At 42.8% G+C, this 27,767-nt stretch overlaps 1 protein-coding gene across 2 annotated transcripts in view; it reads right to left on the minus strand.

Annotated features, from left to right (window-relative positions):
* Positions 1-1,306: 1,306 nt before the first annotated feature.
* Positions 1,307-27,767, minus strand: part of BLVRA (biliverdin reductase A) — a 47,868-nt gene continuing 21,407 nt past the window's right edge. The window contains exons 2-7 of one of the 2 annotated variants that reach the window (XM_054019166.1): positions 11,994-12,121; positions 10,300-10,416; positions 9,289-9,386; positions 8,653-8,760; positions 7,336-7,507; positions 1,307-4,753 (exon numbers count right to left, since the gene is read on the minus strand). In XM_054019166.1, the coding sequence (XP_053875141.1) occupies positions 4,480-4,753; positions 7,336-7,507; positions 8,653-8,760; positions 9,289-9,386; positions 10,300-10,416; positions 11,994-12,112 (888 nt within the window). In that variant the 5' untranslated portion in view covers positions 12,113-12,121 and the 3' untranslated portion in view covers positions 1,307-4,479. Of the gene's footprint in view, positions 4,754-7,335; positions 7,508-8,652; positions 8,761-9,288; positions 9,387-10,299; positions 10,420-11,993; positions 12,122-27,767 lie in introns of both variants that reach the window. The other variant, XM_054019165.1, reaches the window with a different exon arrangement.

Below are 27,767 nucleotides of genomic sequence, written 5' to 3' on the forward strand. Positions count from 1 at the left end.
GACAAAGAAGCTTTTGTAATACACCAGTGCTATCTAGTGGGCACTAAAAGTCCATTGTCTGGTGAGCCTTGGTCTTGTTTATCATCGTACCCCATACCCTGTGTGACTTTCAGAAGTGGAGGGAAAAGTACTTTGTCATCTTAAACAAGCAACAAATCCAGCTAGAACCTGCAGGGGAAACTAAAGCAACTTGCATTAGCTGATCCCAGTCCTTGGAAAGCCCAGTACCTTCAGATCTCTCTTGCTGTCCTGTGTGATCAGCAGCAGACTGCTGGCTCCTGGCGTTTCTGGATGAACTTCAGCGCTAGCCCGGGAGGGGCTGTTGAACCATTGACCAACTCCTTCACTGCTAACTTAAGTCTGGACTGAGCTCCTGCTTCTGTGCTCCACTCGCAGAATTCGCTTGGCCAGCACTGCCTGTTGCGAGCCCTTGCTACAGCCTGACACCTTGTGGCTCATTAGCTGCCTTCATGCACAAGTTTGGCATTGATGGCGGAGAGCACAAGAGCACCTGGCTCAGGGTGTTTAAAGACATCACGAGTGGCTTCCCTGCTGTTCGAATGACTTCACTCTCTGGGGGCTGGAGCGTGCACCTTGGGAGCTGGGCTGCCATTTTGTTTCCCAGCTTTGCATCTCAATGACACCAGGTGGCCAAGCCTGACGGGCACTCTGTGCATGTGACAGGAAGCTGACATGGGGACTGATGGGCTAAGAGCCATTGGCCCTGAGCATGTGCTGAACCTCACAGAAGGCAGCTGGCAGCACCTTTCTGCCTCAGGTCACAGCCCAGAACAGCAAGGGGCTGGGATGTAGGTTTTGAATCCATCCTCCCCCCCCCCCTTTGTAACCCTCTTGTGTCATCTCTCTGTTAGAACTTCCTTTGTGCGGAGCTGAGGTGCCTTCTCCTCCCACTGAGACCAGTGGGATCTCAGGGTGCTTTCCCTGCAAGGCGCTCACACAATCCCAGTCTTCCCCTGCATCCAGGTGAAAGAGCGCACCCTAGTCTCTTTTGCAGGCTTGGGTCTATTCCACTGTCTTGTCCCCGGACCATCTCCCAATGCCATTTGGCCACCTTAGGTTTTTGTAGTTTCTCTAATCATGAAACACAGCTGTGGGCTGAGCTTCACATCCCAGCAGCCTATTGGGCCAGAGCTGTTAGCTGTCTTCTCCAGGCCTGACACCGTAGGCAGCTTTTGGAGGGGGCCAAGTACGTACTGAGAGGTGGCTCAGCACCTTGGAAGATTGGGTCTTACCGGGGAAGCAATGGGATTTGTTAAACTTGAAGGATAATGAAAACTACAGAGAATATGCTGGACTCCAACAGCTTTATTAATGTGAACGCAACACATTCATTAACACCTGTAGCTAGAACCACCACAATACATCAGCAAATTCACATCTCGGAAGACATCAAAGCAACTCTAGTGCATCAGACACTGCAGTGCACAGTAAAGGGAGTGCTCAGAGCAGTGGAGGGGCAGGTCACTGGACTGCCAAGCGTAATCCAGAATGGTCACAAGTCTGCCTCCATTTTTCACAAATATTAGCAAAAAAAATAAGTTGCAAGTCAAATAGAGTTCCACAGCATCACTAATAGCAAAGCGAGGTAATAAAACCAATCAACTTAAAAAAAATATTTTAAGGTTGACAGTGTCACTTTAGGCCGTCAGCTTCAGTTCTCACGCGAGGTAAGTTTTCTTTTTAAAAAAACATTGATATTTATAATTTTTCTTTAATCAAAGGCCTTTTGCCTTCATCTCAAGAAAATGGAAAAAAATGTGACATGCAAGAAATGAATGCGTGAAGGCTGTCACTGTACCGAGATCCTGCATTTCTAAGGCAGCACCCTTCAAGAGCAACGTGAAGAATTCCATTTTAACACCTCCACATCCCTTTGGAAAAATGACTCAGATGCATGTAGCTTCCAATTTGGCCCCTGTGTACAAGTGTAACTACACCAATAGCATGGCAAGGGAAGTTTCAGTTAAGGTAGGCAGGGTAGCGTTTCATACACATTGACCTGGCAGTACAAGCCGATAATGGAAGAGCTTCTATAGAATGAATTCACAAGCAAGACATAACAGTGCTTGTTAAGGGCAGAACATTCAAAAATACTCAGCACTGGTTTCTTTCTTCTCTTATTGAAGTTAATGGTAAAATTCCCATTGAGCACAGATAGGACAACACTGAAAATCCTACCTTAAAGCTTTCACTCACTCAAAGTTTACAAAGTATTAGCGTGTAGTGGGTGGTTATTTTTTTAACCAAAAACTCAACTTCACTGCTAAATACAGTTTGTTTGATCTATTTTACCTGTTTGCCTCCCTGTTGAGGTTTTTTGTCTAAGACACTCCCCTGCAGTGTGCATTTTTTTTTTTTAAACAGTCAGGATTATCTGCAAAACGCTTCAAACGCACTTAGTGTGATCTGATTAGGAAAGGAGGGACTGAGTCATCAACTCTTGCATCTACAGCGTTTTTTCCTTTCTCAGCAAACAGGAGAAGGTCATAAAACCAGAAATATTTTGTGCATTGCTGAATATCCATAGCAGAAGATTTTAATTCTATTTTTAATCAGGGTGGACTCCACACATTTTGTCATAAAACTAGTGAGGATAAAATTTCCCTCCTTCCAAAGATGGCATTGTATTTGCTCCTGCAAAATATGTCCATGTGTAAAAAAGTCATTGTGAATGCAAAATAGACCAGTTTGGGACTCAAGTACCCATTTGGCTACACAATGCATATTCCGCAGGCACGTTTCCTGTTTGTGCACACGTGTCTTTAAGGCCCGATCCAAAGCCCAATGAAGTCAAAGGGAGGCTTTCCATTGATTTTTATGGGCATTGGATCAGGCCCATATTTTGCAGGCACAACTTAGAAGCACATTAAAGTAAAGATACTACTAATTAGGTCTGGCTGACCTGATTTGGATTAAAAAAACCTAATCAAACAAACAACATACCCCATCCTACCCATCCCCAATCTCTAGTTGAACCATACCTGCTGTTCAGATGCGTTTGGTTAAAGTTTTATTTGGCCATTATTTTATATTTATTACATTGTATATAATTTATAATATATGTGCTTGGTTTTGGAGTTTATTCCTCCAGTGCCAATGTGGACAAGGGCTGCTGGCTTCCCATGAAGTATGTTCGAGAGACAACAAAACATTCTCAAGAGGGCTTTATTGCTATTATAACAGATGTGTGTTGTAATTAGAATATAATACAGGGAGACAAAGGTATTGCTTCAGTTTTTTCTCTATGTATGCTGATGACTTGGCACTTTTCGGGACTGCAATTTCTTTATGGCAGGGACCAAATCTTGCCATGTATTTATTCAGCAACTAGCACCATGGGGTCTCTGGGCACTACTGAAAAACAACAAATAAATAATATCACAGTTGCCTGGTTGCTATTTGCAAAAATGCTCTATTTCCTAACACCATGCTATAATTGGCATTACTATATTGTCCCCGTTTCTATAAATGTATTATTTATAGTTTCTATTAAATTAATACATTTCATTTATTCAGAGTGGTCCATTCTCACACTGAGTCACATGCAGAATTCTCATGAACATTAATAGGGGTTATGGGCATGCCTCAGTGTGCCAGTGAGCCACTGTGCTCAGAAACAGAGGAGCCATGGACTGGTTATGGGGAAAGGATCTTGAAAAGGAGCTGGTAATGCAATGGGTTAATGTATTATACTAACCTTTCGCCTCTGGAAAAGTGGGTTACAACCTGGCATAAGGCAGCAGAGAAATCAGTTTAGTGATCTCGGCATAACGCCCGGTGAGAGGACAGATTCCGATCTAATTTATTCTGTGTTTAAACCAGCGTAAATGCCGTTGTAAGTAATGGATTTGGTTTGCACTGGTGTAAAATATCAGAATCTGGCCCACAGCCAATATACAAAGTATCGTTCAGGGCAATTACTCAGGGAAGGGACAAGACTGGAATATGTGAAGTTTTGCAGGTCAGGCGTGTGGTGCTGTAACACCTTTGGAGGTAGAGAGGCTTGTAGAGCAGCTCTATGCCTCATTCTAGACAGTGCTATAAATCTCTTGCTCTCATATATATTAAAAAGAAGAAGGAACTAAAATTATATTTAATAAATTGTAGCTTCTGCAGTCTCATTGGGCCTGCTCCCATTGAGGTCAATGACAAAATCTCCCATTGACTTCTGTGGGAGCAACACGTCTGAATGCTCTTTGCCTGGTAGCTTTAAGTTTGACTGGAAAGATGCCATGTACTGGGGACAGCCCAATGCATCATCCAGTTCTGCCATGTTAAATATCTCACACAGCATAAAACACTTGTGGGGCCCAAGCTACTGAGCAAAGCCCCATGGATTTTAATGGTAAGAACCAATCAAATAGAAGTTAACTGCCAACAAGCTGCTTTAGAGTAACACTAAGCTGCAGCTCTACTCAGCCTCTGACTACCACATTCCCTTTCTCATAAAGAGCGGCCTTAGGAATGGATTTTCGCCAGCCGTTCACAGTGCTGCTGAATCTCCTCTGCGAGGTCCAGGCACCGTAGGATGCGCCACTTCTCAGCGGCCAACTCTTCTCTGGAGACCTGGCCCAACAGTTTTTTGGCAAAGAGGTTCTGATCTTGCATGAAGAGGCCCACAGCAGACTTTGGGGCCTCAGGGAGGTTCTCCAGGCAGCCACTTTTGAAACAGAAGTTGATTTTCTTATCACGTCTCAGCCCTGGTCCCCTTTCTTCAATCCATGTCAGAGGTCTAATGTGAGAGAGTAGAAAAACAAAGGACATTTAGGAAGAAATAAACCCACAGGGTTATTCCGTTTTTCCCATCACTGGTTAACAGTAAATGCCCATCTAAAATGTTTTAAAACTTTGATACAGATGAAAGCCAGGGCCTGAATAAGCTCTCCCCTAATGTCTTTTGGTGAACTGGGAAAAGACCTCAGGAGTAAACTAAATTTGCATAGACACACCTATTTTGCCTAAGTGATCAGAAGACAGACCTGCTTTGCCAAAGGGATCACTTTTGGCTATTCTGGGTGTTACGTTACACCCCATATTCTTCATAGAAATATGGTTATGATATAAATATGGCATAACTAAGATATACTTTATGCGAGTTGGCTCATGCAAGATATCATTCAAAAGGTTGTGATCTACTGAATGTGTTTATCCAATTTGTATGCACGTATAATTTTTTTATCTGGAGCTAGGAATATTGACCATGTATGTGTATTTCAAATGTGCTACTTTGGGTGACACCTAATACTAGCCCTTCAGGTACAAAAATGAAAAAATCAGACAGGGCTGATGACCCATCAGCAAGGACAATGGCCTGTGAAAGAGCTTAGTTTTCCTGTGGACGCTCCAAACAGCCTCAGAGTAATGGCTGCTACGACCCCGGAGAGACATGTGACTGAGTCACCTGGTACTTTTCCACTATAGGGGAATGGGGACCAAACAAAGGATTCCCGCCTTAGGTAAATCCTTTTTAAGGGCTGGGGAGGGGGTTGATCGTGACTCTCCTCCATTGCCTACCCAAGAAGGAGGACTGCTGAAAGAACCTGAAAGGACAAAGGAACTAACCTGAAAGGAAAAGCAGGGATGAGTCCAGACTGAGACAGGGGTCCAGTCTGTAAGAAGAAATAACTGGAACTCTCAGCTACTGAAACTCTGCAACTTACCTAAAATAACCTTTAGGTGAGGAATTACTTCTTGAAACCAGTCTCTAAGATCTTACGGTTAGTATGCATGTTTTATTTTATTTGCTCAGTAATCTGCTTTGTTCTGTTTGCTATCCTTTATAATCACTTACAATCTGCCTTTTATAGTTAATACATTTGTTTTGTTTATTATTAAACCCAGTTTGTGCAATTTCTAATTGGGTGGAGGGGAGGGAAAGAAGTTCTGCACATCTCTCTTCACATTGAGGGAGAGGGAGAATTTTTATGAGCTTGCACTGTGCAGATCTTTCTATACAGTGCAAGACAATATTATTTTGGGTTTATTTCCCAAAAGGGGTGTGCAAGTGAGTGCTGGGTGAATCCCCTCACACAGCGCTGACTTCAGTCTGTGTCTGCAGCTGGGTGTGGCCCTACCTGTCTCTGTGTGTGTGTGTGCGCGCGCACTGCAGGAGGCCAGATTGCTAATTCAGCAAAACAGGGAGAGAGAATCCCGGTGATGGAGCAGGAGGGGCTGAATGAAACCCCAGTACATCACATGGCATCCCAGATGGGGGGTCTAACCCCTCACACTGGTTTAAAATTCACTTTAGTCTTAGACACAGGGGTAACGAAATGTTATTATGCTTATTGTATGAGTAAAGGGCAGCAGAACTGTATTTAATATGCTCTAATTGAGGGGTCACCCTAAATTAACATCACTTGCTAAGTAGGTGCCAAATCCAAGTGAAAGTCAGAGAGGGTGGGGACAGATGTTCCTACCTGGTGGTGTGGATTTCTTTAAAGGGTCCTAAAAGCCATTTGATCCTCCGCTTCTAGTGTATAAAGGCAGAGCTGACTAGACTCAGTTGAGAGTCCTGGTTTCTTCTCAGTGATCACTACAGCTAAAAACACTGACAAACTCATTTAGGGTCTGAGCCTAAGACCTGATAGCATGGACAGTGTTGTGGTGCAAGACAGCATAGAGGGAGCATCAGCAGTGAGGTTCTCTGCTGTGCAGTGAAATCACTAAGGGCTGAAATCACTAGGGCAGGACTAGGCAGAGGAAGCTCAGAACATGGCATCGCAGCTGAAGGCAGAAGCAGTAGAAGCAGCAACACTGGCAAACGGTGACAGAGGTGGCAGCAGCAGCATTGAGCAGCTGTAGAGACGGCAGTGTCATGCAGTGGCATCACTGGGTTGGATCTCAAGTTGGTTCTGTTTGGTAATGCTGAGAGGAACCCCTAGATACTGAACCCATCCTGTGTTGCTGACAACATCACCTGGCAGAAGGGTTACATATGGTGTGTTCAGGTAACAGGCTCGAAGAGCAGTAATTAATGTAACACGGAAGGACTGGGTCTTGAGGTTACAGCAAAGGATTTTGAGTATAATCCCTGGGTACTATTCCCAACTTCTGCCTTTGATTCACACTGTGACCTTGGCCAAGTCCTGTAAACTCTCCCCACCTCAGTTTTCCCATCTGTATAATGGGGCAAATAATATCTAACCACCTCACAGGAGTGTTGTGAAGCTTAGTTCATTAGTGTCTGTAGAGTGCTTTTTGATTCTTGTATGAAAGTTGCTGTACAGGTGCAAAGAAGAGAAAGTGCCAAGTTCCTGCTGAAAATACCTAAATAGCATGGCTAATCTGCTCCTGTATCGTTACATTACTCACTTCTTGTTTGCAGTCTGAAAATGTGCTGTCATTCTGGAATAACTCTTTTCTTTGTGTTCCTCTCTAGTGGCTGAGGTGACAGTGAGGTCTCCAAAGAGGTCAACGAGCCAAGTCAGGCGGGCAATTCCGCTGAAAGCTGGAAAGCCTGATCGCTCTTCATCCAAGGCACCACCTATAGGAATAAGAATGAAAGGACTTGAGAAGTGGGAAAGGAACCCCCACCCTAATCAGCTACATGGAGTCAAGCAAGGGGAAAGCTCTGAGGGTCAGTCTGGGATGGAGCCTCGCGGTTGGGACCCCAGTAAATCTAGTCTGCTGAAAAGGATCATTTGTTGAGCTACACAACAGGATATGCTGCCCCTTTTCTGTTGTTCTTAAAGGTTCAAATCTATCAAACAAACCTTTCAAGTCTCTCTTGCCCTCCTCAAATCCTGATAACTCAAGGAAACTCTCCCACTATAGCATGTGTGTGCCATCTGTCCCATTTGGGCCAGGACCATCTCCGGTTTCTGCAGTCTTGGCCAACGACCCAAAAATCTGCTTGGAGCTTCTATTGGGACCAGGCGGGAAGTTTGAAGCTGCCTGTTTATCCCCTTTTCCAGCCTGAACTGCTCTGCCCTATGCTGAGGGCTGCAAGAGCCAAACAGAGGGCAGCAAAGAGCACTGCCGGGGAAAGGCAGCAACCACCTACCCAGCCAGCTGTTACAGCTGATGAAGATGGGCGGGCAGAAGAGGGCATGGGAAAATAATTGCCACCCAGATCTCCATCTGAAGGCAGAGAGGAAGACAGACAATGATACAATGAGCGTGCAGGAAAACCCTAAGGATATATTGGGGAGCACTAGAATATGGGTTCACACAAGTGGATGGGGGAATGAAACCTTTAATCTCTCCCAGCTCTTCGAAGACAAAAACAGGGGAGGAGCCTGGGGGGTCCTCAGTGGACAGTGGGGTGATTTTCAGCAGCTCTCCATCCTCTCTGGAGACCAGGTGAGGATGAGGGGCCTAAAGGGACCTCCCCAGGTCACTGATACCCCAATGCAGAAAGAGAGCAGACGACAGCTGAGAAGATACTAGAGGGGAACAGGCTTGCTGTCCTCTATCAAAGATACTGGGGAGGGAGTAGCAGGCCACAGAACCTTTCTCTGACACAGGCAACTGCCAGTAGAGGGAAACAGTTGTTTGAAGGTCTCTCTGGATGGGTCCTGACTCCATGACTCAAACTACTACAGAACAAGCCCTCACACGAGTGAATGAATGAGTGAATGAAGTTGCTGGCATCTCAGCAGGACAGGAAGCCTGAGTTTAACAACCGACCTGTGAAATGTAAAGTTCCTTTCACAAGCTCCTTCCCAGCCACCTCCTTTTTCAGCTGCTTGTACTCTTCTGTCAAAAGTTCAATGTGCTCCACATGGAGGATTTTACCTGTCATTGAGAAAACGAAGATCAAATGGGATTACTAAAAGCTTTCTGCATGAATCCAAATCCACTTCTAGGCAGTAAACTTTTTAGCAATCATCAGTGTGAGCACACTTGAAACAGCCTTATCTGTGGCTGGCAGAATGGTGCCAAGACAAATCGTCAAGACATTGCACTAGGGATCCAATTTGGTTCTGTTCTCATTGTTCTCAGGGGGCCACACCTACAGTCCACAGTTACAGCAACTTTAGCAAACAACGGCAGCATTTTAGCGATTGACTTTAATAGGAATCATGTGAATGAACCGACCGTAATACGGGGTTTTGAAAGTTGAGGCACTAGCCTTCAAAATGCAGGTTGGGTGAAGTCCTAAATCTTAGACTGGGAGTTCTGTGGAGCAAGCCCTGTCCTTGTGCTATGCCTCGGATAATGGAGCCCTGCACCTTGTTTGAGGTTCTTAGGCACTACCACAACAGATGTAATCTAACGTTGTTGTACAAAGCTAGTTACAAATTTGACATTAAGGATCATCACCTTTCTGCTCAGCCATCTCCCAGAGCTCACGTGCTGTGCTAGCGGACAGTGCCATGGGGTACTCGACAAGGACATGTTTCCCAGCCTCCAAGAACATCCTAGAATATATGAGAGAGCGAGAGAGGTCTTTAAAAGATGCTACCTTATTCATCTCTCTTCCTCTGAACAAACTCTTTCTTACTCTTGCAGCCAACCCCATCTCTAGGGATGTGGAAATAGCATGAATGAATGTGTTGAGAGTGGGGGTAATAAAAGGCATTTTCTTAGGGTACGTCTATATTGTGATTAGACACCCATGGCTGGCCCATGCCAGCTGACTTGGGCTCACAGGGCTCGGGCTAAGGGACTGTTTACTTGCAGTGTAGACATTCAGACTCAGGCTGCAGCCCATGCTCTGGGACCCTCCTACCTTGCAGGGTCCTAGAGCCCAGGCTCCAGCCCAAGCTGGTTAAGTCACATGCCTAGCAGATTTGGATTCTATTTCTGCCTCCACCACGGACGTCCTGCATGACCTTGGGCAAGTCACTTGGTCTCTCTGTGCCCCGGGTCCGTATGAGGAGGATACTGCCCTATCTCACAAGGTTGTTTTGGCGCTTAATTCATTCATGTTTGGAAAGCTCGATGAGATCCTTAGGCAGGTGCTTCAGAAATTCAGGTTACTAGGGAGAAGATGGCATGGATGAGAGTGTCAGGAACCAGTTGGTAGGGAGGGGTGGGGAGGAATTGAAGGAAATGGTATTTTCTGAATCCAATTCTTGTATTTCCTCCAAAATACATGTAAATCCAACAGTACTAATACATGCATGCAGCAGAGCACCTGTCTCATTTTACCTCAGGTGGGTAAACCTCACAGTCACATTTACTTTGAGAATATGGGGATTATTTTACATTGCTAACAAAGAGGAATGTTTCTAGACACGAATTCATTCTTTGATACAGCACGTACCATTGCATAGCAGCGCCTAATGTAAGGAAGTAACAAGCAGAGAAGAGGAAAAGAGAGAGACATACCTGACATTCTCCTCATGGCTTTTGTTGTCAGTGCTGATGATGGCCGCCTGGATCTCTTTGTTTCCCAGAGCATCTTGCAAACTAATCTGCTTGACCTCGTTAATATTACCGAGGGTTCTTCTAGTTGTTCAATAGAAAGAAATAAAAAAAAACAAAACATCACAACCACAGGCCGCGCTCCCCAATTATTATTGGAACCTCAGTCATAGACCAAGATCCCATTGTGTTAGGTGCTGTACAAACATAGATCAAAAAGATAGTTGCTGCACCAAACAGCTTAAGTACAAGACAAGAGACAACAGGGGGATACAAACAGACAAGGGAGCAAAAGAAAACAGACAATATCGGTCAGTTTAATGGACAGTGGTCACAGCACACCAGTGGCCTAATCATTGTAGGAATCATGGCAAAGGAGAGTTTAGAGGAGGGATTTGGAGGAGAGATGAGGAGGATGTTTATAGGGAGCTCCTCCCAACATGGGAGGCAGCAGAGAAAAAGCACATAGATGCTTGTTTGAAAATTTAACAGCTGGGTGGTGAAGACTGGCATCATTGCTAGAGAAGAGGCAGGAGTCAACATCTTAATAGTGTATGTGAGATGAAGGTAGGATGAGGATAGGCCATCATGGCCCTTGAAAGTAAAGATGAGTCATTTGTGTTTGATGTACTAGAGAAGGTGAAGCCAATGGAGGGACATAAAGAGAAGGGTGACATCGTCAAAGTGACATGCTAGGAGAATTACCTCTGTAGCAGCATTTTGAATTGTGTGTCAGACTGGCACAGTTTCCCAATAGAAGTGGTGGGTATTGCTTGGGTCATTCAATAGTAGATCTAGCACTAGAAAAAACACCCTAGGAACAAGGTTGCATTGGCAAGGAGATTTAATGGATGGCCTAATAGGGCTTTTCTGTCTCAAACAGATATGATTAAATATAGCTGGAAAATACATCCACAACCTGAGATCCCCATACATTCCACATAACTATTTTAAACCATTATGCTTTGTTGCTATAGTGCAGAAAGACTGATAGGAATGCTCTGAGATAGCAGCACGGTTGTGCAGATTTACTTAAGTTTCAGCCACATGGTTGCTGAGAATAAATGATACCACCACCTAAAAGGTAACCTTATTGCACAGCCTACATTATGATTTGTTCTTCAAAATCCACATCTGGCTTCAAAGACAAATTTTACGGCAGATTCGCCTTACCAGAGTTCTACAGATGAATTACTTATAGACACTGGCCCATCAGTGCAGCTGCTTAAAGCCTGTGCCATCCTACAGCAGAGTTCAGTCATTTAGTTACATTTCGAGTCTCTTTTAAAGGCCTGATCTTACAGGGCTCTGAGCTCCCTCAACTTTCCCTGAGCTAAGTGAGAACTGAGGTGCACAGCACCTCATTAGAGACACTCAGCATCTCTCTGGACTGAGTCCTAGATCTGCTTGAATGATCTCATTGAGGCACTTTGCAAAGCTTCCTGCAATCATTAATCACCTAACCTGTGGACACTATGCGCTGTCACATAAACTGCATTTACTGTGCACCCAGCAGACCTCCTTGAATTATTATATCGGAGAAATGTATCTTCTAAGATGAGCCTGGAAAGTTATACATGCAAAGGAGAGAGAGTACGTGGGGGGCAAAAATAATCTCTACACCATGCTCATTAAAACACATAACTGAAATATCTAACCTGGATACAAAGCCAAACATTTTCAGGTGCTCAGAAGGGCTGGAAGGCATCGGATTCAGCATGTCTCTTATCCGCACAGACCCAGCAATTCCGATCCCCACCACCACAGTGCCAAACATTTTGTTAGCCTGAAACAAAACAAAAATAGATAAGTCTAGAAAAAAATGCATTCTGTTAATATGCTCCCCTTCCCCTGCATTCTACTCCCACACTTTAGCATCCAGGCAGCTTGCCAAAGACACCCTGATGTGTTGCATGAGGCTGAGTGCACTCATATCTTATTGAAGTCCATGGGATTTGAGGATGATCAGCACCTCACAGGACTGGGGCCTGAAGACTCTTGTAATTGACAGCCAGTATGTTAGATCCACAGTACAAGGCTGTTCTTTCCCCAAAACGGATAGGCAAATCTTAGAGAGGACAGGGATCTTCTCGTTATATAGCACCTTTTGCCTGGACTGATCCCAAAACATTTTGCCAAACTAACAACATTTGACACAAACTATATTCAGGGTTCACTCCCTGAGCCTCTGCAATGCAGCTTTCTCTGGTCTGAAATAAAGAGCATACAGCAATGTTTCACAAAACTTTAAGACAGGAAGTGAAGAATGCCCTTTTCCAGTTGAAACTGCAGGAGAATTTTAGAGATGCAAAAGGTAATGACCTAACTTATAATTTTGCTGGAATACTGGGGTGACATTTCTACTCGTCTGAAAAGCACCATGATCTCTTTAGTGACAAGTGATCATGACCTCAGTTTTCCTTCTCACTGAAAAAACAGCACTTTCAATGGCAGTATCCCCTACTATCATAAAGGAGCATTAGCAGGAGAGTGTGGTCCAGTGGTAGGGTGTTGAACCAGGAGTAGAGAATGCTCAGTTCTATTCTCTGCTTTGCCTTTGACTCACTGTGATGATTTAGCCTTTGAGTGGCTGAGTATTCCCCCTGGGGATAATAATGCTTATTCACCCCATGTTCTGCTTCTTCTATTTCATCGCTCTGTCTTCTCCCCTTCTCCTTGGCTTGGTGCAATACGATCTGTTGATTAGTTACTTCCTTTCAAATCTTTCCTAAAACCTCATCTTTTCCTCAATGACTCTTGTCTGATGGGATCACAGCACAACATGGCACAGCTGTAGGCACTCACTGCAATCCGTTTCTGCGACTGCATTTTCTAACTGTACTGACAATGCTAGAGGTCAACTGCTACTAAGAAATTCTATCAACTGGCACTAAAAAGTCGCACGTTGTGTATATTGCATCTGGGTTTTCGCCTCTATTTATGTATTGCTGTCACTGCCGATATGGCTCATTCCATGTTTATTGTCTGTACTGTATTATCCAGTGAAGTGCTCCGACATACCGTCTTGCTTTAATATAAAGCAAGAAATGATTGATGTTGCAAGAGTCTCCATTAGAATCACAGCAATGTGCAGTTACCAGAGGGTGGCATGTGATGTACTAGCTCGACTCACCAGGGAACAAAGACTCTGTTGAGCCCCAGGCTTGATTTTATTTGGCCCACAGAGAGATGAGATCAGAAAGATCACCACCAGCGTAACCCATTTCAAATGATCGACATTCCCTCTGAACAAATTCTGGGCCTGATTCGCATTTACACTAATGTTCCTATAATGCCATTTTCCATTGCCAGGGCCGTGTCCTGTGGGCGTAAATTACACTTACACTTGAAGGGCAGGGTAAATGAGACTTAAGTCCTTTGACAGAGCAGGTGGGGTATCACTTGGTATAATTTCAGTTGATGGTATATTACCCAGAAATCCTACAATACATTCTGTGCCAGCAAGCGTAGAGTCCGCAGAAATGCCCACAACTGGTGAACAGTGTGGAGCTATGCCTTACTGATACTGCACAACACAATATTTTTTCTATTTGAGAAATCAACTAAAGAAAAAAATATTTGCACATTAAGGCCAAATTTTGTCCTCTGATACATTACAGGAGCTTCCTGGGTGTCTCAATACAGCCAGACAGTACCCCCTACATACAGTGTGGGCAGCCAGAGCTAATCACCCATGTGATGATGGCAGAATTCTGGCAACAGACCAGCTGGTGAAGAGCATGGATATGATGTGTCCATGTAGTTTTGGGACCTGTTTTTAAGGCAACTGGTGTCAGAGGCTGCTAATATTTTTTACTGCTTTCAGGTATCTCCTATCTCAGTTATATCTGCAAGCAAGAGTACTGCTCCAATGGTTGCTACACTCTCTTGAAAGCTCTGTAGGCGTCTCACTCCCAAGCAGTGCCTTTCCCTCTCTAGCTGCTGAACTATATTTCAGTCCAGAAGGGGAGAGAGGGAGGGAGCTGAGCCTCTACTCTCATTGCCAGAAACAAAATACTATTTTTCAACAGATGCATAGGATATTGCACATGAAGCCTACAGCTACCCTTTGAAAATCTTCCCAAATTGTGCCCCATGTAAAATTAATGACCTCCCAAAGTACACACATTTGGTAGAGGCAGGAAAGAAGCTTTCAACCCTGTAACAAATCCTGTTACTAAGCAACCCGTTGTCATAGCAACTAGCCATTCAGAGCAGGTCCCTAGCTCTTTAGGGCTTTAGAGGTTAAAAAGAACACCTCAGTCTTCACCCAGAAACTAATAGGCAGCCAATGTAGCCTGCACTTATATGTAGATAAAGGGAATCAATATGCTAGCATTACTGCTACTTGTATTTTATTCCTCTCAGTCCATTCACACACAAGATCCTGAAACTGTTCAACAACCAAAGAAAGATCAATCTGATGTTACTGGGGCCGCCACACGTCTCTGAGAGCAGAAATCAGTCCAAATCATTATTTCTGTGATTAATTTTTTTATTGGTTTTCATAAAGAAACAAACAGTGAAAAGTACAAAAAGGCAAATGCCTCACAGCCTGTATACATTTCCAAACACTGCATGCTTCATGGGATCTCCAACAGAATTATGCAATTTGACAATGTGTCAAAGCTGCAAGACCATATAATGCTACATAAGCATAAATGTTAGAGTGTGGGGGGGAAACAGTGTTAAAATAGAAGACATACGTAAATAGGGAAGAAAGAGAAAGGGCTAGGTAGAATGGAGGTCTGGCATTCTTTAAGCCATCTCAAGATTTTTTTATCCAAATGTATGTAGAAATGTGGTCCAAATTTCTTCAAAACCACATAATTGTTCTCTACGATGATAAACTCCTCTTTCTTTGGCTGCTAACTCAGACAGGTCCAAATACCACGGCTCTATTCTAGGCAAAAGCCTACTCTTCCCCTTTTGTAAAACCACTCCCTTGGCGATCATTACAGCCCTCAAGAATAGGGTTGCCAACCCTCATCCACACCCCCTCCCATACCCCAACCCCCTGCCCCAGCCCTGAGCCCCCTCTTGTACCCAAACTCCCACCCAGAGCCTGCACCCCACATCCCATCCCACACCCCAACCCCCTGCCCTGAGCCCCCTCCTGCACCCAAACTATCACCCAGAGCCCACACCCCTTCCCATACCCCAACCCCCTGCCCCAGCCAAGCCTCCTCCTGCACCCAAACTCCCACCCAGAGCCCACACCCCAGCCCACACCCCATCCCACACTCCAACCCCCTGCCATGAGCCCCCTTCTGAACCCAAACTCTTACCCAGAACCTGCATCCCCTCCTGCACCCCAATCACCTGCCCCAGCCCTGAGTCCCTTCCCATACCCCTGAGCCCCCTCCAACACTTTGAACCCCTCAGCCCCATCCCCCAGCCCAGAGTCTGCACCCCAACCCCCTGCCCCAGCCTGGTGAGAGTAAGAGAAGGTGGGGGAGAGCAAGGGACGGAGGGAGGGGGATGGAGTGAGTAGGGAGGCGGGGCCTTGAGGAAGGGGCAGGGCAGGGGTAGGGCAGTATCTAGACCAAATTGATATGTTAGCAAGTGTGGTAAGTACTGCCACTCCACTAAGGGTGGCAAGTCATCACGCTGCTTTAGTGCTAGAGAAGGGAAACACCCTCATGACTGATTAATTGGGAAATCCATATGATGCCCCTGCTCAGCCAGTTCTTCCCAATTACAGGTTTGTTCCCAATTTGCAAGTTTGAGTTGCCTCAGATAGGTGCTTTTGCATGACAGTTAGGATGAAATGGTTACCTCATAGCCAGAATAGCCCAGATCCCTTAGCACAGCCACCACGGTAGGCACTTTTGTTTTTCTCCATCAGACAAAAAGAAGAACAGAGGGCAACCTCCGTGGGAACTGGATGCATTAACATATGTTCAATTTCCACCAACGTGAATATAAGGATGTTAGGCTTTTATCATGTCACAGATGTCTAACAGTAGTTTGGATTTGGGAGGTAGGTCTGGGAGCCCAAACCTCTCCCCCCACCACCTATAGGTAGTTGGATTTTTTAAAATTACAGTTGTGGCCATTGACCAAGGCCCTGCCGGAAGGCTCTACTAATGCTATACATTTTTTAAATAAGACAGAGGGATATATATAGAGAGAGATATAGATATATAGATACACACACACACACACACACACACACAGGTGGCCCACTTAGAATAGAGGAATCAATATTCTGCCTAGAGTCCTATTGTGTTAACTCTTCCCCACAAACTCGGGGAGAGAGGATGCCCCCTATCTATATAATTAGCTATTTGATAAAGTACAGGATCCATATTTATCTTTACTAGTTTATTAATATTTCTTAGTACTTTTATACCTAGGTACTTGCATCAGTTTATTTGTAGAAATTCCTCTGAGAGAAAGTCCCACTACATGACAACCAGGAAATTGCCCGATAGTTCTGATTTTTCCCCAATTTATTTTGTAACCAGATATTAATCCAAATTTTTAATTAGTGACAAGGGGGCTGCAATTGGAGTTTTTGGCTTGAATATACAAAAGGGCATCATTTACATATAACATCAATTTCTACTCCATGGAACAGAGCTGTCTGCCATAGATATCTGGATGAGCCCCACAGTTACTGCTGGGGAAAACCTTTATTTAAATACAAAATACTGGTTCTCTCTTATTATTTCAAACCTTCATTCTGGGCCAATGGGTCTAGTTTTCCTTTAAATGCTGAAGTGACAAAAGAGAAAGCTCCTGCCACAACAACTGCACTCAGTACCTACCTGGGTGAATAAAAATCAGTGATGAGAATTAAAAAAAAAATATTTTTAAACCATTTTTTAAAATTTAAATTAAATACAGGTTTATTTAAAAAAACTATTTAAAATTAAATTTGAAATTGACAGCCTATGTTAAAAATCTATTAAACTGTTTAAATACAAAAAATAATATTAAGCATTACACAATTGCCTCCAAGTTTTAAGAGGAGTCAAAGGCTAAGCACCTGGATCCACAATTTGTTGAAGTGCTAAACCAGCTTTTGACAGCAGTAGCCTCTTCTGCAGGTGCAGAGAGAATATTTTCTCAAGTTCAGCTGGTCTATACTACAAAGTTAGCTTGACATAAGTCACCTTGAGTCAACCTAGTGGTGTATGTGTATACACTCAAATATGTCTCCTGCCACTGTAAGCAGCCTGTTATGGCAATGAAGTAATACCTTGTCCTGATTGGCCAGCTTGGAGAAGGGGTACAACACGGAGCTAGCTGCAGCAGTACTGCGTAAAAGTGAAGGAACTGTTAGGCGAATCAGAAGACCAGGAGGCCAACTGTCAATCTGCTGTCGAGCCACAAACCTGCAGTTTTTACAACAAGCTGCATGCCATGCTTGGCAGAAACCCCGCCAGCACTCTGAGAGCACTATGGATACCTCCAAGCAGCTCAAGACACAGATATCCACCTTGAACAGTGAGGAGGAGGAGGAGGATGGAGGACATGCAATCGGGGGCAGGGGTGTCCAGCTATGCTACGAGCCAGGATCTGATAGAGACTCCTCTACAGTCTAGTCAGTCCTGGCAGTCAAGCACAGGTGAGCCTGATACAGGGGAAGGTAAGTGTGCGAATGCATTTCCCTTCACAGTGTTTAATTGAAGTGCCCAATGTAGCAGGATACGAGTATCGACTTTTCATGAATTCACCCATACTAGAAGAGGTACAACAAACAGAGGCAGACTAGTTATCTACTTTTCATTCTCCTGTAGAGTTAGCCCTACACCCCCAACATTTCACATGGCATCAGGGTAGGCATTCCTACCCCTATTGCTCCACCCTGGGGGACAGTAAGGAAAACCACAGCTTCACATATGCTGACCTTTGACAGCCATGGCTGGTGTAAGTGTAGCTGTAATGAACTGAAATGTACATGAATGCTCTTTCCCTTTGTTAAAGTTCTGCTCCATTAATTTCACATTTTTTTTTATTATATTTGTTTTTTAATTGCAATTTTTTTGCACTGATTTTGATACCTAATAAAAATCGGTTTCTGATAAATTCATCTTTATCACTTCACAACAAATGCTGCAGAATACCTAGCGGCAGTGAAAGCACTCACTACTTATTATTGTACAGGGCGACAGAACTCATAGGATCAGTGACAAAGAGCGTAATAATTGTGAATGAACAGCAAGCACTGCAAAATGAATAGGTGCATTAATCGTTATATTCACAGATGTGCACCAAACACCACACAGTTCTTAACAGCCCCCAAAACTGCAGGGCCAGATAGAGCACAGTCCACCACCTTACTGTGGCTCACTGTTAAAGTGCTCTTTCAAGGCCTCCCTCAGCCGCATAGCTTCGCTCTTGAACTCTTTTAATAGCCTTTGTGGCTGGCTGTTCAAAATCAGCAGACAGCCGCTCCACCTCCGCCCTCCACCGCACCGGTAACCTTTTCTGCTTTGCCTCACAGGTATTATGCAGGACACAACAGATAGATATTGCCACAGGGATATTTTTCTCATTGAGCTCTAATCTTGTGAGTAAAGAATGCCAGCATCCCTTCAATCTACTTAAAAGCACATTCAATTGTCATTCTGCACCTGCTGTGCTGGTGGTTGAACCTTTCCTTGGTGCTGTCAAAGGGAGGCAGTGTATGCCTACATGAGCCAGGGGAGCAAGGGGTAGGCTGGGTCCCCTAGGATAACTATTAGCATTTCAACATCACCAATGGTAATACACTGGTAGGGAAAGGAAGTCCCTGCTTGCAGCTTTCTATGCACTCCTGTGTTCTTAAAGACGCAAGTGTCATGCACCTTCCCTGACCAGCTAACATTAATGTTGATGACGCATCCCCAGTGATCCACCAACGCTTGCATAACCATAAAATAGTAGCCCTTTCTGTTGATGTACTCTGTGTCAAGATGGGCTGGTGCCAAAATAGAGACATGCGCGCCATATATCACCCCACGGCAGTTCGGAAAACCCATTGCTGCAAATCCATCCACTATGTCCTGCACATTACCAAGAGTCACCGTCCTGTGTAACAGGAGACAATTAATGTCCCTATACATTTGCATGACAACAGCCCTCCCTGTGGATTTTCCAACTCCAGAACGATTTCCACTGACCAGTAGCAAGCTGGTGTTGCACACTTCCACAGTGTGATTGCCACTCACTTCTCAACTGTCCGTGCACCACTGATTTCACTGTCCCTGTGCTGGAGGGCTGGGGTGAGCTTGGCACACAAATCAAGGAATGTGACTGTATATATTTTAAGTTCTGAAGCTATTTTGCATTGCGATGCGATCCCACCAGTCAATGCTTGTTTCTCAGGCCCAGAAGCAGTGCTCCATCATATGCAGCTGCTCCATGACTGCCATCAAAACCTTGAATTGGCTCTCACTATGTCCCACAGCAATCTGTCTTCCATGAAACTGTCATGTCCCCCACTGCTGCAGTTCTTCTTGCGGATCTGCAAATACAGGAGGATAATTTATCCTGTGTTTGCATTGCTTGTGATGCTAATGCAGACCTGTGTGGGCTCCATGCTTCTGCCAGAGATGGCAGACAGCGAGAAGTGCTGCACAGTTTTGTGGGATTTTTAAGAGGCGCGAACATTATGGGATATGGATGGCATTATGGGATACAGAAAGAAGTAACCCCTGCATGACTTGTTTTTGCCCCACCATGCACTGCCATAATTTTCGAAAGAGAGCACACCAGACAATGGCGAGCTGCATACTGGGATACCTACTCATGGTGCACCACACCATGCATCGACACAAGCACTGTTGGTGAGTATGCACAGTGCCAATGCAAGAAGCCAAGTATGGATATGCATGAATGATATATTAATTGTGGAAGTTTTATGCCAATGTAAGGTGCATTGACAAAGTTTGTAGCATAGATATAGCATTCAACAAGTTCAGTTTACTGTCTAGTTCCTTCATAGCTGAGACACTGATTGGAAATTAAAAAACAAACAAACTAGAAATCTTGTTTGCCTCTTCCAATGAATGAAAACTAGGTGAGAGGGCAAAATCTACTAGTTCTAAAATCTTGAAGGACATGGTGACAAAAACACAATCAGTTCAATTCATTGACTACACTTAACATTTCCTTTATTCAATAAATCATTTAGTTTTAAGTAAATAACGTGTTTTGATAAACTTTTTTCCTTATGTATCCAGCACTTTTAAGGTAGTTTTATTTAACCCCCCAAAACAAACAAAAAAAAAACCCTTAAAATTGATTTTTTGTACATGGAATGTACATTTTTTTATATATGTATAATGGAATTTGAATTTCTATCCAACTAGAGCTTGATGCAAATCACAAATAAAAAATTAATTATCTAGTAAATAAAAAATGCATCATTCACCATTTTCTAACATGTAAGTTAAGCTATCTTAAGAAAGTCTTAAACGAATGTGCATAGACATAATGTGTCCTCCTGGTTGGCAAAAAGAACACCAAATTTAGTGTAAAGGCTATATTTAGTTACAAATCAACATGTTTTAATGGATACCAATCAATGAGAATCAACCTCTCTTTAGGAAAATAATTTTAAAAGTTCAGATGCAACACACTGTTAAAATTGATAATTTAAATGAAAGTTTCCTGCCTTCTGATTTAAATCATGATTGACAGTGATTTAAATTAATCCAGTCTGCTTAGTCCACTGTATTCGTCAAGCAGTAAAGAAGAAATACTGTAGTCTGATCTGATGAGATCTGTATTTGATTAATGAGTCAATTCAAATTCTCAGATGAAATTACCAATTAATAAATCTCATGATATTTGGGCATTTACCTGCCATGGGACCAGATGTGTCCAACATAGGGTTGAACAAAAATATCAATGCTCTGAGTTATTTGTTTAAACTGAGAACCTGAATCTACCCATATGTGAATAGTCATTAGTAGCAAAAATAGTGGAAACATGACCTGAATGCCCTTTCTCAGAGTGAGTATTCCCCCTTAGTGGGAAGAAATCATACATACTTGTTCTTGAGACATTTTTCACAACACAGAAGTAGGCTCCTATGTAAGATCATAACTTTACTTGTCCTTATTTCTACAGTTTGAATGCAGGAATACAATGTCTTCAATGCCCCAAATATCTGATGATGTAAACACCAATTGCAATGTAATCCATAAATATAAGTGCCTACTAACCAATGTTGCCAACTCCCGCCATTTTATCTCAAGTTTAGCAATATTTAGCACCTAGACACAAATTGATTACACAAGAATCTTAACATTCCTTTTTGCAGGTTATCAACACTTTTGGAAACCATCTCATAACATAATCTGAAGAGTAAACATCTACCACAGGTTCCAAAAACCAATATAGAGATGCTGGAGTCATAGCCACTGAGGACAGATCCAGCTGATTTAAAGTAAAAGTCAAGGTAGGCAGTCATGCCTTTGGTTTCCTACTTGCTGATTTAAAGTGTGATTAAAATCAGTAATTTAAAATCGCTTTGATTAAATCAACCCACCTTGGTACCTGCTCTAGTTTTTTTGTTTATTAGTTTTTATTGTAACAAGAGCCTTGCCTGATGTTAAAGGATTACTGTGATATTGCTGATTCTACCATACCTTGGCTTCTACCATACTGGGAAAAAGTAGAATAAACCACATGACGATACTTCTAACAGCATCAAAAATTCATTTCCCCTGCTAAGTGACCTGTTCAAAGACAAAGTCTATTAAGAAGGACTAACTGGACTAAAGAACTATGCAACCTGTGAGGAAGGAGCACTTTGCATTGTTCAGCAGTAACCTCTCTGGCCTATTAACAGTCACCGCTGACAACCTGCAAAAGAAGTCCTGTCTGAACTAGAAGAATGGTGGCTACAAAATGGAATGTGATGTCTTGCAGGATTGCAGCGAGTTAAAAATTACTCCCGTAATTGGTAGAAGGGACCACATGGGATGGTGGGAAGTGAAAGGAGGAAAACAAATCTTTTTATTCACTGGTAGCGGTATCTTCAGTTAGTTCTTCATCGACAACAATCCAATTCTCTCATTGAGATAAATTGCTGGGGGCTGTATTATTCTATGCAGAGCTACTGTTACCCATCAATTCTTCTGCTGTTCTTTCTAGGCACTTACTGTGCTCATGATGTCCACTGACACCCCCACTGGGAAATGCTTGATTTATTCAGCAGCAAATAGGTGCATAGAACTGGAATATACATGGAAAACTGAGTAGCATAACAGGCATATTCTAGCTCAGTGGTTCTCAACCAGCGGTATGTGTACCCCTGGGGGTACACAGAGATCTTCCAGGGGTACATCAACTCATCTAGATATTTGTCTAGTTTTACAACAGGCTACATAAAAAGCACTAGAGAAGTCAGTACAATCTAAAATTTCATACAGATGACAACTTGTTTATATTGCTTTACATACTATACACTGAAATGTAAGTACAATATTTATATCCCAATTGATTCATTTTATAATTATATAGTAAAAACGAAAAAGTAAGCAATTTTTTAGTAATAGTGTGCTGTGACACTTTTTTGTATTTTTATGTCTGATTTTGTAAGCAAGTAGTTTTTAAGTGAGGTGAAAATTGGGGGTACAGAAGACAAATCAGCCTCCTGAAAGGGGTATAGTAGTCTGGAAAGGATGAGAGCCACTGTTCTAGCTGGAGCTACCAGGGATATTCAGCAGCAGAAAAGTCATGTTCTACTTGAACATGCCTGAGAATTTAGTAGCACAACATATGCGTTCTACTTGGATGTAATAGTAATACTTAGCAGTCTTGTTGCACTTTACATCTTCAAAATGCTGTGCAAATACTAATTCTTACAAAACACCTTAAAAGTGAGTGAGTTTTCTTCTCCATTTCAAGTGACTTCCCCAAGATCACAGATAAAGCCAATGCAAAGATAGGATTAAAATGCAGATGTTCTTAATTCTTTGCCCCAAGTTCATTTCTCCAGCCATAAAGCCTCCTCACTGAATCATTAGAAAGTTCAGGAGTGCAGCAGGTGCATTTTGCCCGTACGTACTTAGAACCTTCAGCAACAGTCAGGCATTTAAATGTCTTACACCTCCTTCCTGCAGTTTTCAAATGTTGCTTTTAGTTACTTGTTCCTAATGTAGAAATGAATAATTCAGGACCAAAAAAATCAAGATTGTGCAATTAATGTAAACTGGACCAATTGTAACATGGATTTGTGCCCTCCCCCCCCCCCCGAGATTCTTCCATTTTCATCTTACTTAATGTGCTATTTTAAATGATTACCACATCACTTTCACACTTCTTCAGCGTCACAGATTAGCATACCTCCCACATAAGGTTACCTATCACATGATCATTTAGCTTAAAAATCTGACTAGTGGTGCTCGCTAGCTTTTTGTGCACTTGACAGTAGGTCTCTCGGATGCCCAGCTATTTCCCACAAAATACTCACTATTTTTCCACTCTGACCAAATTTCCCATTATATGGCTTTCATACGTGGGCCTGCCTGATATTAAATCAGTAACCCTCTCAAGCTTCAGTGCTGATGTACATATTTTTGTTTCCATTTTACCATTTAAAGACAGAGGATCTGATTCTCATTCACATTATGGCCATCTTACACTGCTCTGGCAGCATAAAGAGGCCTTAAACTGAGTATGAAGGACATTTACACCTATCTTAAGGCGCCTTTACTAAGTGGACTTTGTATCACTGAGATCAGGCCCAGAACTTTTGAGTGTCAGAATTTACCCTTTTCCAGCTGGTGCCTGTAAGAGAATGACTCACTTCAATTTATTCCTGAATCCTCTGTGTTTCTCTTAGGAACTTGGCAGTCAGACTGATCCAATACAGCATTTACAGTTTCCCCTCAGAAAGGGATCAAATGCAGTTCTCTCTGTAGTAAATTGTAGGAATCCAGTGAAACAATGGAACATTAAGCAATAGTTGTAGTAAAAATGCTGCTTCTAATCTAATTGGAGCAGATAAAGCAGAAGCAGAACTGACTAGTAGTCATTTTTTATTACTACTTAGGAGTGTCATACAGCATTTTGTAGTTTTTTGTTTTGATTTTTAAAAAGAGCAGACCTGCTTATAGGCCTCAATTCAGCAAGGTAATTAAGCAGGAATATCTCAATGAAGTTCACTGAGTAGCCCCATAGGGAACTATTCATGTGCGTCAAGTTAGGCATGTACTCAATAACTTTGCTGAGTAAGGGGTACAGAGCTCACAGCAATCTTAACTAGACGGAAGATTAAACTTACATAAAAAGCAGAATGAAAGAGGACGCCAAAAAATGTGTTTGAACAGTAACATGCAATGTGAAGAATCTGTTTCTTGCTCCACCTTTGCCGTGCCCTAAACACTTCTGGAAGCAAGAGATAATCAGGAAACAAATTTACACCTGCCCCACCCCCACAACGTACATTTAATATGTTAACGGAACACAAAATAAAAGTCATGCAGAACTTCTCTCCACACCACTGAAAGGGTTTTCAACTTTCAGTTGTTGAAACACCCTTGTATGGTTTCCCTAAGGGGGTTTGTGTGTACGTGCGCAGCTGTTTTTTATTCTTTGTTTTGTGGTCCTTGTGTATTATCATTCTGAATTCTCAAAAATAAAGTAGTATTACATTACAACCTTCCAGCAAGAGTATTTATGTTTTTATCTACTCTGTTCATAGGTCATGAAACTTAAATTCTATGACAGCTTACAGGAAAGCACATGGGTTATGGTAGGAGTGCTTTGACACTTTGGAGCCCACACTACTGCTCTTGCACGGGTTTGTCAGTAGATCGTACACTAACAATGGCCTTTGAAACAGAGCAAATTATTCCTTCCTGACTATTAATGACCATTTACACAACATACATGCGAATAGTTTAAAGTGTATAGATACACCTCTTTGCCCAGGCCTTCCAAACTGATTAAACCCTAGTCTTCTAACTGACTGGCAAAATTGCAGGCAGCACAGTCTGTATTAAGATTTTCAGTGTCTCATCTTAAGCCATGTAATACTATGGTAATAGGTGCCTAAATGCTTGTAATAAGAAGTATGACTCATTATAAACATCAGCTGTTTCCAATATTAATATTTTAGGCAGATCTTAAGGGTGGGAAACAATCTTAAAAATACGTATCTCTGGAACCCCTCTTTCCACACTTATACCCTCAATTCTCTACTGAGACAGTCTAGATTCTCAATACAGACTGAGGGTCCATTCCACTATCACTGTGTCCAGACATATGGGGAACATAAGAACGGCCGTATTGGGTCAGACCAAACGTCCATCTAGCCCAGTATCCTGTCTACCGACAGTGGCCAATGCCAGGTGCCGCTGAGGGAGTGAACCTACCAGGTAACGATCAGGTGATCTCTCTCCTGCCATCCATCTCCACCCTCTGACAAACAGAGGCTAGGGACACCATTCCTTACCAATCCTGGCTAATAGCCATTAATGGACTTAACCTCCATGAATTTATCCAGTTCTCTTTTAAACTCTGTTATAGTCCTAGCCTTCACAACCTCCTCAGGCAAAGAGTTCCACAAGTTGACTGTGCACTGTGTGAAGAAGAACTTCCTTGTATTTGTTTTAATCCTGCTGCCCATTAATTTCATTTGATGGCCCCTAGTTCTTGTATTATGGGAATAAGTAAATAACTTTTCCTTATCTACTTTCTCCACATCACTCATGATTTTATATACCTCTATCATATCCCCCCCCCCGTCTCCTCTTTTCCAAGCTGAAAAGTCCTAGCTTCTTTAATCTCTCCTCATATGGGACCCGTTCCAAACCCCTAATCATTTTAGTTGCCCTTCTCTGAACCTTTTCTAGTGCCAGTATATCTTTTTTGAGATGAGGAGACCACATCTGTACACAGTATTCAAGATGTGGGCGTACCACCGATTTATATAAGTGCAATAATATATTCTCCTTCTTATTCTCTATCCCCTTTTTAATGATTCCTAACATCCTGTTTGCTTTTTTGACCGCCTCTGCACACTGCGTGGACGTCTTCAGAGAACTATCCACAATGACTCCAAGATCTTTTTTCCTGATTTGTTGTAGCTAAATTAGCCCCCATCATATTGTATGTATAGTTGGGGTTATTTTTTTCCCAATGTGCATTACTTTACATTTATCCACATGAAATTTCATTTGCCATTTTGTTGCCCAATCAAAATGTTCAAAAACGAATATAAAAGCAATGAGAGAGGCTGCCCTAATCTGACAAGCTGACTAAATGAATGTTCCACCCTTTATAAGATTGCATAGCAGAAGCCTTGCACTAGGTGGCTGGATTCTAAAGTTTATAGTTAGAGGGCCAAATTCTGCTCTTGGATATACCCCCAGTTCTTATGTGGAAGTTAATCAGGGCCCACACAGCCATCCAAGGGAAGAATTAGGCCTTGACTAGGGTGAAAGGAGAAGGAAATTAACAAATAGATCTACTTGTATTTTAACAAAAAAAAATCTCTCTTTTCAGCTAGTTTTATAATGTAATTTTAAGATTCCATGAAGTACTTTGCATTATAAAATGCCTTATATAAATTCTGGCTGGAAGACAAACAACCCTGCTTACAATAGCTTCCCAACAGCATCCTTTAATTAAGAGGCTGCTTATAACTGATTTATACACACTTCCTGCATTCACATAATATGGAAGCAGAGCCAGTTTGGGTCAACAACAACAAACATATATGAGACTTCTCCTAAATCTGGAAGACCTATATCCATTTTTGCAAACACATTTTGCATTTGTGTGTGGGGAGATGTTGTGATGGATCAACTTCAAACACTTTCTAGTTAGGGTTCAATGTAGATAAGCATCCCAAGCATTTGAGAGATGGCAAGACACCACCAGCTATGGTGCCAGCAATACACCAATTGTGCTTCTCTTCAGAATCAGCCAATGATATCGCAGAGACCAGTACTTGCCTGAAGGCCAGATTGATCAAACTAAACCCAAGCAGGACTAAAGCAATGCCAGTCCAAAGGGGAAATGCTTTAAAGAATTAGCTGAGATGCTAATTCCACCAAAGACACGCTCCACCATTTGTCAAAGTGGTGTGAGGTCTCTGGCTGTGGCTGGACCAAGGAGTAACAGGCAGGTAGAGACAGTGACAAGAAATGCTATCTTTCACCTCTCAAACTGAAAAAGGACCAAGCTCCAGAGTTTCACGTATTTGTCACTTCCAGTGTAGGCAAATGAAATTTACTGTCTAGCACTGAAGATGGTAGCCATGGAGAGCCTCCAGATCCTACAGAATGCAGTAGCCCACCTCTCTAACAGGATTGGCCACTGTGGGCACATTACCCTTGTGTTTTGATTCCTCCACGGGCTCTCTGTTCACATCCTGATTTTCAAAGCTAAACAACAGGCAGGACCCGGCTCCATCAATGAATGCATCTTCATCCACAATACACTGAGACAGCTGAGTTCCTCTGGGACAACTCAGATAA

Source organism: Malaclemys terrapin, chromosome 2 (assembly GCF_027887155.1).
Source record: "Malaclemys terrapin pileata isolate rMalTer1 chromosome 2, rMalTer1.hap1, whole genome shotgun sequence".
In the NCBI taxonomy this organism is placed as follows: Eukaryota; Metazoa; Chordata; order Testudines; family Emydidae; genus Malaclemys; species Malaclemys terrapin.